This window comes from Cetorhinus maximus, chromosome 30 (genome assembly GCF_964194155.1).
Source record: "Cetorhinus maximus chromosome 30, sCetMax3.hap1.1, whole genome shotgun sequence".
NCBI classification, from domain to species: domain Eukaryota; kingdom Metazoa; phylum Chordata; class Chondrichthyes; order Lamniformes; family Cetorhinidae; genus Cetorhinus; species Cetorhinus maximus.
This window is the reverse complement of record NC_135908.1, coordinates 11,015,833-11,031,761: the sequence shown is the minus strand read 5'-3', so window position 1 is coordinate 11,031,761 and position 15,929 is coordinate 11,015,833. Positions and strand designations below refer to the sequence as shown.

The 15,929-nt window shown below is 41.0% G+C and overlaps 1 protein-coding gene across 5 annotated transcripts in view; it reads left to right on the top strand.

The window, feature by feature from the left end:
- The window catches only part of tjp1a (tight junction protein 1a), a 159,151-nt gene that overhangs the window by 123,764 nt on the left and 19,458 nt on the right, over positions 1-15,929 (top strand). For 4 of the 5 annotated variants that reach the window (XM_078532434.1, XM_078532432.1, XM_078532430.1 and 1 more), the window contains exons 20-23: positions 1,602-1,871; positions 3,907-4,782; positions 8,678-8,778; positions 11,440-11,658. In XM_078532434.1, coding sequence (XP_078388560.1) covers positions 1,602-1,871; positions 3,907-4,782; positions 8,678-8,778; positions 11,440-11,658 — 1,466 coding nt within the window. The remainder of the gene's footprint in view (positions 1-1,601; positions 1,872-3,906; positions 4,783-8,677; positions 8,779-11,439; positions 11,659-15,929) is intronic. The other variant, XM_078532433.1, reaches the window with a different exon arrangement.

Sequence of the window (15,929 nt, the reverse complement as noted above, 5' to 3'; positions counted from 1 at the left end):
GTTGAAAACTTTACACTTGTGGCATTGGCAGAGAGTCGATGTAGGTCATTAAGGATGGGGTGATGAGCAAGTGAGCTGCTGCAGGATAGGAGGTACACAGTAGAATTTGATGAGGCAGCTGAGTAGATATTCTCCATTTTAGGACAAAGTAATCCATTGGCTTCTCTCAGTTGTTAGAGGTGATGGGGCAATAAGGAAGGCTAGTAGTGGAGGAAAGTAACCAAAGGTTATCTTTGTTTGTAGGATAATCCTGCAACAGTGGGTGGTTTTGGCAGAGATGCTTGAGGCTTGGTAGATCTCTGTAATCTACCCAGATCTGCTGTTGGATGGCAAATCAGTTGTGCGCTAAATATGCTCATCTACACCCCTTAGACTTGAGGTAGCAGAGAATGTGCCAGGACTAACACAGGATTGGGTCCTAGAGCTTAACATGTGTTGGCTGGAAATGTTCTTGAAAAAAACTGCTTAAAATTCAGTCAGAAGTTCCTGTCAGTGAAGTGAGCACTACAGATTATCCTGTAAGTCTTTAACAGGCCAATTTATTGAGATTTTAAAAAGGAAAATATAATTAATAAAGATTTTTCTGCATGGAGTGAAGAAACTATAATACATAACAGTATTCAACCCAGAACAACAGCCATTTGATATTTAAAAAATCATTTTACTTCTGGATATAAAATTACACCATAAACTATACCTCCCAATTGTTCCTTTAAAAAAAATGTTGGCGTGGTACAGTACTGTGCACAAATGTCAATATTCATTAAGGTCCTGACACAGGAGGGAAACCCAGTGACTGACCTTTGTACTGCATAAGTAAAGAATAGGCTTTCTACCAGAAGGCCACTCGGTATCAATGTGAAGGTACTGGTCTCCTGGCTAAGTTACAGGCTGTAGATGTCCAACAACCGACTAATAGGCGCCCTCTATCAGTTACAATTGATGCAAGCAGTTTGATCATCTGGGAACTGATGGCATTGTAGATGTGAGTCTACAATGTTCTGTGGGTTAAGCTGCTCTTGTGACGTATATGGGGGGCCCATCCCTCATATTTACACTCTATAGTAAGAGATCGGGAGTAGAGTGCACAAGTCACTCTCCAGAGATTGGTACAGTTTTACAATTTCGTCTAAATGCCTTAAAATCTCCTTCACTAAGCCATGTGTGTTTTGACCCTAACCTTGAAATAGCAGACCAAATGCTCCTATTTGTTTCTATTTCTCACAACCCTTCTGATATCTCTCAGACTGAAGAGAATGAATTTATATCTTTTCCAGTGGGTGTTTCATTATTACTTCTAATCTTCAATATGTAATTTTTAAAACATTATAATTGTGTTAAAAATGAATTTGTACGTTTGCAAAAAAGTTAATTTTTAAATTATTGGATGGTAAATTTGTCGAATCTTGGTTATGAATTTATACCAAGGGTTTAATTTTGCATTTGTTAAAGTATTTTCAATTTTAACCAATATAAATGTTGTGATATAAGAATTGTTTAAGAACAGTTTGAAAGTTAAGTCAACATCTGTTTTGCCAATGATGCACCTTGTAGACAAAAATTATATTAAACTATTTAATTTTATCTTGGACATTTCACAGAAAGCAGATATTCCTCCAGCAGTCCCCAATTCATCCCAGCAGCTTGAATCCATTTCTGTGGTGACCGTGCCCTCTACAGTCAATACCACAGTAGATCTAACCAATGTGAGACTAGAGGAGATCGCTTCTCCTCCCCACAGCAACCCTGAGCCCCAGATCGACCCCTACAGCAAACCCAGCCCTGAACCTCCTCGTGTCATTCATTCTGTCAGTCCTGAGAGGCTGAGAGATCCAGAACCAACAGCAACTCGAACCGCAGAACCAACAAAGGTACCACTTGCTGCAAAATCTTCGGCATGCCTTATGTACAGAGCTTACGCTTGCTAATGCTCAAATCACTTGCTCTGCCTTTGTAGCCGATCACATTGCCAAAGTTAGAGGCCAGACCAAATATGTGTTTTCAACAAAATAACAGCTGCCAGCTTATATGGTGTAAAGAGGATAGAAACTTCACCAACAGATGTTAATGACCTGCTTTGTAAACACTGCGATAGAGTATTTACTCATTATTATAAGGCAACTGCACTAACCTTTTATTTAATCAGAAAATTCTCCTCCTTTCTAACAGAAAAGCATTACCCAACACATCAAATTTTACAAACTAACCATCAAACAAGTTGGTGTAATTGAAAATGAAAACCAGTTCCCCATTATTTCCATTGCATTGAGAATTTTTAACAGATTTTACGCTAATCTAGTTGGTTTGGCCTATACCTTGAACTTTTGCTTGTGCACCTTTCCTGCTTTGAGAGCTTTCTGCAGTTCCTTGTTTGGTCCTCCTACAAAATACTCTGTGCTGGGCTGGCCTCTGTACCTTTTGTGGACTGCAAGTAGCATTGCTGAGGCATGATTGGAGGGGATCCTGATGTAATTACAAACATCAGCATGTTTGCAGATATTTGTTTCTCTCACACACAACTCACACAAATCCTTTTCAGGGTAAATGCTTGTGTGGCCTGTTAACCCGGACTATTGAAGGAGATGGACCTGAGTTATAACATTACGCAAAATACAACTCGTGGCAGCTATGCTCAGTGGAAAAATCATCTCAATGCATGCTCCCCATGAGTCTTTATTTAAAGTTGTTTGTTTTAAGATTTTGCTCTACAGTTTTGAGATTGTGATTGCTGAAATCTCCCTCTTGAATGCTGCCTGACAAATTGTCTCTGTATGCCAGCGGGCAGTGCCACAGAACTTAATGATCATTTTATTTGCAAGTTCTCAAACTTAAAATCAATGTCTGTCCCTTCTACTGCATTGAGAGCGCCGAATGGCAGTTCACGTTCCCTTGCACGGACTCCAGTGTTCAGAAAGGAAGGACGTTGTCAGAGGTCTGATGGTGATATTAACTGACTCTGCCCTCTCTTTGGCAGGGCATAATGCATGTATTAAGAGGAAATTAATTTTTAAATTAAGCTTTTCAAAATAAGAATGTATTATTTGGCCTATCTGTCCAATGTGTATTGTGATCCTCCACATACAATGCACTAGATGGCAATTAGCTTGAATACTTTTGACCGGCAGGCATAACATTTTCAGCTTGCTTTTTATTTAAGGATATAATTTTAATCGAGCCCCATGCAATTTCCAGTATTAATGTGATGAGTAAAACAAAATAGCTTTAAAGGTAAGTGACATTTTTTTCTGTCCATAAACTGATTCGCCCTATAACTATTCAGAGCCTTGAAAGGATTAGATATTAAATTGATGCTTTTAAACCTCATTTGCCATTACATTCCAGTCTAAATTTGTATCATGTTAGCTGCCATGTTTGGATAAACCTGTCCAGTTCACATCTATCTATAATTACTGCCCAAACATCTCAAGTTTAGTTAGTTTAGTCATTCCCTTTTGAACACCGCAACTATTTCTTTCCAGTTTGAGTTCTTACAATTCCAGAGCTTTACTCTTTTATTACTTTAGTAATTCTTGGGGCCTTAACTTGAAATATTCCTGTATTATTTAACAAATTTTAAGGACAAATTTAATAAGTCAGTTGAAAACCAAATTTCTTTGCGTCTGCAAAATCAAAGCAAGCAAGCAAATATTGAAAATCAGAAAATGCTAAAATTCTGGAAATACACAGCAGACTCATTCACTTCAATGAAGAGAAAACAAATTAACATTTGCTTCCAGATCCTCAGTCAGAACTTGTGTTTTGATGAAGGGTGTATATTTGAAATGTTAATGTATTTTTGTTCAGCAGATGATGCTGGAGCTGCTGTGTATTTACAGCAGTTTTTGTTATTGCTTTGCATCATTGCTTGCCAAATGCCACTGTGTTTCACTCCTTTTTGCTCTGTAGATGTACAAGAAGGACTCGTACAACAATGAACTTCCAAGGCAGAATTATGACATCAAGCAGCCAGTAGACAACCACCCTGTACTGAGAATTGATAAAGAACGGCAAGTTTATGAACCACAACAGCAGCACTTTGAGGAGCAGCCACCGTATAGACATGAATCACAAGCAAAATACGAGCAGCAGCTCTCTCCAACTTATGGGCCTGTATCACATTATCATGAAAATCCACCTAGTTACGATGAGAAGTGGCTACATTATAATGAAAAATCCACTCAACACTACCAACCTCCACCTTATTTTGAGGACCAGCACCCACGAGACTATGATCCAAAGCACATTGAACATTATCTGGACCATGACTATCAGCCAGTTCACGAAGAGCCACCACCTACAAACTATGAGAACAGATTGCCACACTATGATAAACCATTTAAAAGTTACAAACCTCAACAACCACATTACAATGACCAGCCCCTTCATGGCTATGATCCTCGTCCTCGATATGAACACAATCCACAAGCTTTTCACCCACCAGTGTCCAGGTCTCCAGAACCCCAACAGCAGTATTTTGATTCCCAAGTCAGGACCTATGACCAGGGTCAATCCCAAGGCTATAATTCCCTCCCTCGGCAATTTGAACTGGTCCATAACGCGGATGCTTCCTTTCCCCCTCCTCCAGCTCATCACTCTAAAGCTGCCGAGTCTCTGCATTCCGTCAGTAAACCATTGCCACCGCTACCCGGAAAGCCAAATGCTGAAGAGGATGTGGATCCAGCAATGAAGCCACAGTCGGTGCTTACCCGAGTAAAACTCTTTGAAAGCAAAAAATCCACTTCATCGAAAATCAAGGACCCAACTGAAGTAACACCAGTAAGGGTGGGTAAAAGTCATTAAAAATAACAATATCCAGCAAAGTTAAAACTAATTATACCTTTAACACAGCTTTTCCTGGACCTCTTGGTAGGATCATACCCTAATTTATTATAAAACTTTGGTTAAGTTTTGTACCAATTTCCATCTTATTTGTCTTGGAATCTTCACATTGACATTGGGTTCTCTAGGAGGGAGAATTCCAGTCATCCGTTGCTAATGTAACTGTGCTTAACAATGCGGTCTTAACATCATTCTGATAGGTTTTGCTATTGCTAACTCTGCTCTGAAGATTTCAGACATAATTGTCACATTTCGACTTGGTAATCACATGAACTCAGTTTCTTTGAGTTTGTGGTTCTTGACTGCCCTAAGAAGGGCAGTCAGTAAGTACTTTTTCACAACAGGTGTTTGCATAGAAATAGATTTCTCTGTGCTAGTGTAAATATCTTCTGGGCTTTTTTAACAAACCTGCTATTTTGACTAAATTAATTTTAGTGCTGCATTTCTGAGGAATATGTACTTTTGGCTTTGCAGTTTGAGTAATTTGTGTGAAACACGTAATAGCCTGTACTGATCACAGAAGGTGATCTTTGATTTTGTAGAAGTTATTTCTTCAAGTTTGACATAGAATTGTACAAAGAAACCTCAGTGTTGGAATTTGAAAGAAAAACAAAAAATTGCTGGAAATTCATAACATCCATCAACATCTAAAAAAACAGATGGATAACTGAGCTGGTGAAGCTGGAATGTGAAACTATCTGAACAAATGAAATAGGAGCAGAGGTAGGCTATTCAGCCCCTTGAGCCTGCTCCACCACTCAATAAGATCATGGCTGATCTGTTTGTATTTAAAATTTCACATTCCATCTACCCCCGATAACAAGAATCTTGTTAGGCGAGGGAAACCTCTGCCTTAAAAATATTCAATGACCCCCGCCTCCACTGCCTTCTGAGGCGGTGCTCTAAAGTTGCACAACCCTCCAAGAGAAAAAATTCTCATCTCTCTCCTGAAATGGCTATCCCTAATTTTAAAACAGTGACCCCCTAGCTCTGAACTCACCCACAAAAGGAAACATCCTTCCCACGTCCACCTTGTCAAGACAGTTGAGGACTTTTTTTTTTTATTCATTTACGGGATGTGTCCTTCGCTGGCTGGGCCAGCATTTATTGCCCATCCCTAGTTACCCTTCAGAAGGTGAGAAGCTGCCTTCTTGAACCACTGCTGTCCATGTGGTGTGGGTACACCCACAGTGTTGTGAGGGAGAGAGTTCCAGAATTTTGACCCAGCGCCAGTGAAGGAATGGCGATATATTTCCAAGTCAGTATGGTGAGTGACTTGGAGGGGAACTTCCAGATGGTGATGTTTCTATCTATCTGCTGCCCTTGTCCTTATAGGTGGTAGCGGTTGTGGGTTTGGAAGGTGCTGTCTAAGGAACCTTGGTGAATTCCTGCAGTGCACCTTGTAGATGGTACACACTGCTGCTGCTGTGCGTCGGTGGTGGAGGGAATGAATGTTTGTGGATGTGGTGCCAATCAAGCGGACTGCTTTGTCCTGGACGGTGTCAAGCTTCTTGAGTGTTGTGGGAGTTGCACTCATCCAGGCAAGTGGGGAGTGTTCCATCACACTTCTGACTTGTGTCTTGTAGATGGTGGACAGGCTTTGGGGAGTCAGGAATGAGTTATTCGTCGCATGACTCCTAGCCTCTGACCTGCCCTTGTAGCCACTGTATTTATATAGCTAGTTTCTTGTCAATGGTAACTCCCAGGATGTTGATAGTGGGGGATTCAGTGATGGTAATGCCATTGAACATCAAGGGTGATGGTTGGATTCTCTCATGTTGGAGATGATCATTGCCTGACACTTGTGTGGCGTGAATGTTACTTACCACTTGTCAGCCCAAGCCTGGATATTGCCCAGGTCTTGCTGCATTTGGACATGGGCTGCTTCAGTATCTGAGGAGTTGCGAATGGTGCTGAACATTGTGTATTCATCAGTGAACATCCCCACTTCTGACCTTATGATGGAAGGAAGGTCATTGATGAAGCAGCTAAAGATGGTTGAGCCTAGGACACTACCCTTAGGAACTCCTGCAGTGATGTCCTGGAGCTGAGATGACTGACCTCCAATAACTACAACCATCTCCCTTTGTGCTAGGTACGACTCCAACCAGTGGAGAGTTTTCCCTCTGATCCCCATTGACTCCAGTTTTGCTAGGGCTCCTTGATGCCACACTCTGTCAAATGCTGCCTTGATGTCAACAGCAGTCACTCTCATCTCAGCTCAGGAGTTCAGCTGTTTTGACCATGTTTGAACCAAGGCTGTAATCAGGTCAGGAGCTGAATGGCTCTGGCAGAGCCCAAACTGGGCATCAGTGAGCAGGTTATTGCTAAGCATGTGCCGCTTGATAGCACTGTTGATGACCCCTTCCATTGCTTTACTGATGATGGAGAGTAGACTGATGGGATGGTAATTAGCCGGGTTGGATTTGTCCTGCTTTTTGTGTACAGGACATACCTGGGCAATTTTCCACATAGCCGGGTAGATGCCAGTTTTGTAACTGTAGTGGAACAGCTTTGCAAGGGGTGCGGCAAGTTCTGGAGCACAAGTCTTCAGTACTATTGCCAGAATATTGTCAGGGCCCATTGCCTTTGCACAATCCAGTTCCTTCAGCTGTTTCTTGATGTCACATTGAGTGAATCGAATTGGCTGAAGACTGGCATCTGTGATGCTGGGGACCTCTGGAGGAGGCCAAGATGGATCATCCACTTGACACTTCTGGCTAAAGATTGTTGCGAATGCTTCAGCCTTATCTTTTGCACTGCTGTGCTGGGCTCCCAACAATAACATTACCCCTCACTCTTCTAAACTCCAGTGGAAACAAGCCCAGTTTGTCCAACCTTTCCTGATAACATTTAAAAACTGACACAGCTGGGTATTTCCAACTTTGCCTGCGTTTGTTAAATTTCATATTTGCAAATCTGTTAATTGAAACATTTTAAAATAAATTTAATCAGAGTTCACAAATAGTGACAGCCAAACAATTTTATTCAGTACACATCCTGATTGAAAACCTGTCTATTTCTGCAATATTCCAGCAGTACTGCTGTTAAATGTATTGACTTCCATGTAAATATTCATTAGGAGTGATCATGACCCTTATTTCATTCTTTCATTCAATTAAATGGTAATTTTCGCAGTAAAATCACATAATTACTGCAGTTGTCTGGGCAAGATTCATTACTGTGGCATTTAGAAACAAAGATTTATGGCACAGAATGTGACCCTTTGGTCCATCATGTCTGTGTTGATAGGAAATGAGCTATCCAGTCTAATCCTACCTTTCAGCTCTTGGCCTGGAGGTTACAGCACCTCCAGTGCACGTACAAGTGTTTTTGAAATGTGATAAGAGTTTCCCTACGACTCTTTCAGGCAGTTCCAGATCCCCGCCACCCTCTGGGTGACAAAATTCCTTCTCAACTCTCCTCCAACCCTTCCACCAATTACTTTAAATCTGTGCCCCCAGTTATTGATCTCTCTGCAAAAGGACTCTTCCATCCATTCTATTTAGACCCCTCACAACTTTATACACCTCAGTTAATCTCTTCTGTTCCAAAGAAAACAATGCCAGCCTATTCAACCTTTCCTCGTAGCTAAAATTCTCCATTTCTTTGTGGAATAGTTAATAATTGGTACCTTCTGTAACAGCTGTATAAAGTATTGATTGTTTTGTTAAAGTATTGATGTTAAAGTATTGATTGTCTTGGTTAATATCTGTCATTTGAAATTTTTTTGGGGCAATTTTACAGATCATTAGCTGTAACTTTGGGCCCAGTTTCAAACATGTAGAATTTGATTCTAAAGATGCTCAATGCCAAATGATCTGTTTTCTTATTTCAGCCCCCTGAAGTAGCTCCTAAGCCTGTGTTAGTTCCGGTTGCTGCTTCGAAGCCAATCATTCAGCCAACACCAGAGCAGGAGAAGCCTTCACATTTATACAGGTGCAGCTGTTATATTTGACCTCTGTCTGGTGAAGTTACCATGTTACACCTTAATGAAAGTAAAGAAAGACTTGAGAGACTTACATTTGTATATTTAAATTTATATTTACAGCTAGTGAAGTGCTTTTTGAGGTGTAGCTGTTGTTATAACTTACTAAATGCAACAGCCATTTTGCACACAACAAGATCCCACAAACAGCAGCCAGATTTTATTTTGTGATCTCGATTGAAGGATAAATATTGGCCAGGCTACCAGGGATAATTATATGGCTAGAACTAAGGAACAAAAAAAAAGATGAACTTACATTGCTTGATGTGGTCTTTGGGCCACTAGCGGGAAAGATATAGATATACAAATTTGCAAGGAAATTACAGAGAGGTACAAGAATTATAGAGTAGTTATAATGGGGCATTTTAATTATTCGAATATAGACTGGGATGGTAGTCGTGTGAAGGGCAGAGAGGGGCAAGAGTTCCTGGACTGTGTTCAGGAAGATTTTCTGTAGCAATATGTTTCCAGTCCAAGCAAAAGAGAGGCACTGTCAGACCTGGTTCTTGGGAGGTAAGCCAAGTGGATTAAGTGTCAATAGGGAAACATGTGTCAAGAGATGGTAGTGTAGTGGTAATGTCACTGTATTAGTAATCCAGAGATCCAGGATAATCCTCTGGAGACATGGATACAAATTCCACCACAGCAGCAGGTGGAATTTAAATTCAATTAATTAAAAAAACAAAATTCTGGAATTGAAAGTTAGCCTTTGTAGTGGTGACTGTGAAACTATCATCGATTGTTGTAAAAACCCATCTGGTTCACTAATGGCCTTTAGGCAAGGAAATCTGCCATCCATATGTGGTCTGGCCTACATGTGACTCCAGGCCCACAGCAATGTGGCTTGACTCTTAACTACTCTCTAGGGCAATTGGGAGTGTGCAACAAATGCTGGCCCTGCCAGTGATGCGCACATCCCATGAAAGAATTTCGGGGACAGTGATCATTATATACGTTTAGGTTGACTATGGAAGTGAACAAGGAAAAATCCAGAGTAAGAATAATTAACTGAGGGAAAAGCCAACTGCAATTGGGTAAGAATGAATCTGACCCAGATAAATTGGAATCAAAGGTTAGGCAAAACTGTAACTGAACAATGGGCTTCATCTAAATTCTGAAGAAATGATAGCTTGCACTCAGTCAGAGTATATTACCATGAAGTGGAAAAATAGGGCAAACAATAGGAATTAAGATGAAAAAGAAAAAGTGTGTTTATGATGAATGTCAGGTGGATAATACAGCCAAGAACCAGGCTGAAGATAGATGGTTCAGAGAGAATTGAAAAAGTAAATAAGAGAAGGAAAGAGAAGTATTTAGATGAGCACTTGAAACGCCATAGCATACAGGGCTATGGGCCAAGTGCTGGAAAATGGGATTAGAATAGATCAGTGCTTGTTGGCCAGCATGGACACGATGGGCCGAAGGGCCTGTTTCTGTGCTGTATAACTCTATGACTCTATGAGAGTATGAAAAGGGACTGGCAAGGAAAAGGAAATTCCAAAGTCTTTTGTAGGCATATAAATATGAAAAGGCTGGTAAAAGGAAAGAGACCTGTTTGGGACCAAAAAGGGGATTTACAAAGGGAGGCAGGGGGGATGGCTGAGCTAGTAAATTAATACTTTACATTTGTGTTTACCAAGGAAGATGCTGTTTTGCAGGTCAGGGTGAAAGAGGAGGTAATTCAAACACTTGAAGAGTTTAAAATTGATAAGGAGGAAGTATTGGATAGGCTGTCGCTACTTAAAAGTTGAAGTGGCACCAGAACTAGATGAAATGCATCCAAGGAGACTGGGGGAATTGAGTGAGAGTGGAAATTGTGGAGGCCATAATTAGCCAAAATTTCCCAATCTTCCTTCAACTCGGGGTGGTGTCAGAGGACTTGAGAATTGCAAATGTTACACCCTTCTTCAAAAAAGAATGTTAAGATAAGCCCAGCAACTGCAGGCCAGTCAGTTTAACCTTAGTGGAGAAGCTTTTAGAAATGATAACTCGGGACAAAATTAATAGCCAGTTGGGAAAATGCAGGTTAATTAAGAAAAGCCAGCATGTATTTGTTAAGGGCAAATCATGTTTAACTGACTTGCTGGAGTATTTTGATGAGGTGACAGCAAGGGTCGATGAGGGTCCTGCTGTTGACGTGGTGTATATGGACTTCCAAAAGGCGTTTGATAAAGTACCGCATATCAGACTTGTGAGAAAAGCTAGAACTCATGAAATAAAAGGGACAGTAGAAACTGGCCGAGTTACAGGAAACAGGGAATAATTAACAGATGTTTTTTGGACTAAAAGAAGGTTTATAGTGGAGTTCCCCGGGGTAGGAGTTAGGACCCCTGCTCTTCCTGATGTAAATTGATGACCTAGACATTGGCGTATTGAGCATAAGTTCAAAATTTGCGGACAATACAAAACTTATTCGTATTGTGAACTGTGAGGAGGATAGTGTAGAACTTCTTTAGACAGGTTTGTGGAATGGACGGACAAGTAAGTTGCAGATGAAATTTAATGCAGAACAAAATACATATAAATGCAAAAAGATTTTTTCTTAACAATAAACATTCAGTGCGATTGTACCGTTATGTTTTCATTTAGTAATTGAATTTCTTGACCTGCAGAGGCCCTGAACCTCAGGTAAAACTTCTAGAAGAAGCTCCACGAATAAATCACTATAGCGCAGATGAAGATGAAGAAGATTATAGGAAGCAGCTGTCTTATTTTGGCCGCAGAACCTTGGAGCAGAAGCCAGTAACCCAGCTTCCTGCCAGCAGCTTCCCTGAATCTGCCAAATCATCAGAACCTGTACTTCAGTCCAACTACACTGGATACCTCCCCAGGTAAGTGCTGGCTTGACGAGCAGAGGTTCAAGTTGTTGCAAGATTCTATTGGATTTCTTTTATTTGATGCAGTCACAGACTACCCCTCATGAGGGTAAGATTACTTGCTCAATTCTGTGCAGCTTATTCAATGGTGCAGAGTGGTTGCCTTCCTACCCACTTCTATTCCAGCGCTACCTCTGTTCATCTGTGCTTGTCTAATTGACTGTGTAGTGACTCACTGTAAATATATTAAATTGCAACTGACCGGAGAGATGTGTTTTTTTTCTCAGTGGTTAGGAGCCTTTTGGCACTGATTCAACCTTTAATACTTAGTATTGCAGCTCTGCAAGAGGTGTCTGCTCCTTCATGTGCCCCAGCTGAGAGCTACTATCTCAGCCCAGTCCCAAAATCGGACTAGATTTCCTGCCGCTTCTGAACCCACTGACCATCAGAAAAGCTTAGGAAATATCCAAGTCCTTTCAAATAAATCTGATGCAACCATTTAAAAAAAAAAAATCAGTGTATCACAGTGGCATAAAGGGAGAATCAATCATTCCTTCCAAGAATAGAATTTATCTCATTCGTGATTGCAACCTTGTGAATAAAACTGATGAAGTGCTCAAAGCCATTTGGTTGCAGAATACACTGCCCTTTCAGTAGCTTGTTCTTAGGTATATATGCTAGTCATGGTCTGAAAAATTTATTGAGTTTTTTTGAGGCTATAACAAATGGGGTAGATCAAGGGGAAGCAGTACTTGTAGAATACTTGGGTTTCGGGGGTTGGTTAGCTCAGTTGGCTGGACGGCTGGTTTGTGATGCAGAGTGACAACAGCAGCATGGGTTCAATTCCCGTATCGGCTGAGGTCACCAATGAAGGTCATCCCTGCCTTCTCAACCTTGCCCCTCGCCTGAGGTGTGGTGACACTCAGGTTAAACTCACCACCAGTCGTGTCTCTCTAATGAGAGTCAGCCTCTGGTCATCTGGGGCTATGTGATAAGGTGCCACACAAAAGGCTAATACTCAAGGTAAGGGCTAATGGAGTTGGATGTCTTAAATTCGTATGGATGGAAGATTGGTTAATGGACAAGAAAGCAGAGAGTAGATTAGCAGTGCATTTTTAAGTTGACAGGCTGTAAGTGTTTGGGCCTCAGCTATTTACAATCTATATTAACGACTTGGATACATTACTCTTGATCTCTCTGTCTAAGTTTGCTGACAATATAAAGTTAGGTGGCAATATAACCATGAAGAGGACACAAAAAAGCTGCAAAGAAATATAAGCAGGTTAAGTGAGCAGACAACAAGATGGCAGATGAGGTATAATGTGGAGAAGTGTGAGGTTATTCACTTTGATAGTAAGAATAGAAAATAATATTTTTAAAAGGCAAGAAGTTTTTAAATGTTGATGTTCAGAGGAACATGGGTGTACTCGTACAAGGAATACAAAGCTGCCATGCGTGTACAGGAAGCAATTTGACATGCACATGGTACGTTGGTTTTTATTGCAAGGGGATTGGAGTACAAGAATAGGAAATCCTGCGATACTTGTACAGGGCTTTGCTGATAGCAACCTGGAGTAATGTAAGCAGTTTTGGTATCTGTACATAAGGAAAAATATACTTGCCTTGGAGGAAGTGTAGCATAGGTTCAGTAAATTTGTTTTTTGATTTCTTGGGGAATGCAAAAGACTCGGGCAATGCAGTAATGCAATTTCTCACTGCTGGCTGGCTGCTTGGGTCCAACGTGAAATGAGTTTTGGGTAGCCTCAGCTTTTAACAGAGATAGCCCATTGAACAAAATTGCCTCTTATCTAGCACCCCACCAATGATCTCACTCAGGAAACATCCATAAGAATATTCGAACATAAGAAATAGGAGTAGATCATTTGGCCCCTGAAGCCTGCTCCGCCATTCAATATGATCATAACTGATCTTTTACTTCAATTTCAATTTCCTATCCCAATCCCCAGACTCCTTAATTCCCCAAGAAATTAAAACTCTATCAATCTCATTCTTGAATATACGTAACAATGGAGCATCCACAACCCTCTGGGGTAGAGAATTCCAAAGGTTCACAACCCAAGTGAAGAAATTTCTCCTCAGCTCAGTTCTAAATGATTGATCCTTTATCCTGAGGCTGTGCCATTATGTTCTAGATTCCCCAGCCAGGGAAAATAATCTCTGTCCACCCTGTCAAGCCCCTTCAGAATCTTGCATGTTTCAATGAGATCATCTTTCATTCTCAACTTCAGAAAATATAGGCCCAACTTACTCAGCGTTTCATCATAGGACAACCCTCTCATCCCAGGAACAAATTTACTGAACCTGCATTTTGCGTTGTTGTGTGAAGTTAATTTTAAGTTTTTTAAAAATTTTAGTCACGTAAGCATCATTGCTGGGTTAGTTCTGTCCTCTGCAGTGTCCTTTGTTCTAAGATGTCCAGTAGGCATGAAAATTCCTTAGTTGCCTAACAGCCTGAGCTGTCCCTATACTCCACTATACAGAAAATGTATGGAAATCGTGACCTTGGATCTTTTGAAAGGAGAATTTAGGAGCTATCAAATTTGGGCTGACAAATATGCTGCATGTAAATATTGCGGTGACAGCTGGGAGTTGGCTATTTGTTCAACAAAATTGGGGCTGCATGGTAAGGCAGAAAGAAACCTCTTTCTTTGCTGAAAACTCAACTTGCTGCTATACTGGCTGCTGTACTGGAGACTCAAGCAGCATGTGATGGTATTCCCGAAACCCTCTTACCTGCATTCAAGGACATTGATCTGTCACCTTCCAAAGGAAGGAAGGAATCAAGTGCTGCAGAAAGTGGGGAGGGGAGAGCCTGGAGCTGCAAAGCGTGAGGCAGGGAGCTTGTGGGGGAAACCGGATGCTACAGTGGGGGTGGAGGGGGCGGGGGGAGATGGTGGGTGCTGTAGAGGGTGTGAGAGTGGTGGGATAAAGCTGGGAACTGGGCACAGTGGAGGGAGTGGGGAGGGATCCCTGGCTCCCCTTTCTCTTAACCTGTGTTCTACCAATTCAAAATAATCAATACAACTTATTGACAATTGTTAATTTGTCTGGACTTGGATTAAAAATAATGCCGTGGCAGTTTGAAAGAAGCTTTTTCTCGGCCCACAGAGAAAAGGTCAGATAGATTTTTCCAGAAGAATTGAACTGACCACTTACATTAAATGCCTTTCAGTTAAGAGCTGTAATATAGATTTTATTCACACATACATTAGTTCCAACATGCTGATTGACAACTGTGATGAGGAGTTTTTTTTTACATTGGATTTTGTGCTCTAGGGTAGGAGCTGACAGTGGATTGTGCTCTGGGGAGTGGGTCCATGGTGGATTCTGTATTGTGGGGGAGGGGGTTTATAGTGAAGTCCATGCTCATAGGGAGATTGCCCAAGGATGGAGCAGCCCAGATTAAGGTAAAAGCAAAATACTGCAGATGCTGGAAACCTGAAACAAAAACAGGAAATGCTAGAAAAACTTAGGCCTAGCAGCATCTGTGGAGAGAGAAACAGTTAATATTTCGAGTCTGTATGACCTGAAGAAGGGTCATACAGACTCGAAACGTTAACTCTGTTTTTCTCTCCACGCATGCTGCTAGACCTGCTGAGTTTTTCCAGCATTTTCTGTTTTTGTTTCAGCCCAGAATACTGTTGTGCACAATTTAGCAGATATTTTGAGTAGGTCAATAAGATTTTTTTGCCTACTTTGTCATTGGAATTATCCAGGATGCCGCAGATCAGAAATATTTGATGTATTAAGGCAAGACTAAAGCTGTAACCAAGGTTCATAATTAAACACAGCTATGAAGGAATTGTATCTAATTGTATCAGTAGTTAAAGCAGGCAAGCTCTGGCTGATGAGAAGGTAATCACAAATTAAACCACAGTCAGTCAGTAGAGAATAAAGATGAAGGGGACCTCTCACTCACGAATCCTGCCCCAGATGCTTTTTCATTGATCAAATGACAGAAATATTCTTTTACCTGAGCACCTTGGTCTGCTGCGCTTTTTAATTAACAATTTTCTTTTGAGTGCTGCTGCTGATTTTCAAGCAGTGTGGGCCAGGTAACTTCTAATGATGTGCAGTGCCACAGTTTGACGATCAGAACTGCGGGTATCTTTATTTCTTGATTTTTATTTGAACTATGTAGACCTCATGCCATGTACGCAGTTCTTGGCTTGCACGCTAATTGTGAAAGTGTGAGGAGAAACCTGATACTGTAAGGTTCATGGCCACCCCTGAGAGCTTGATTTGTGTGAATTGAACTTCTGGCA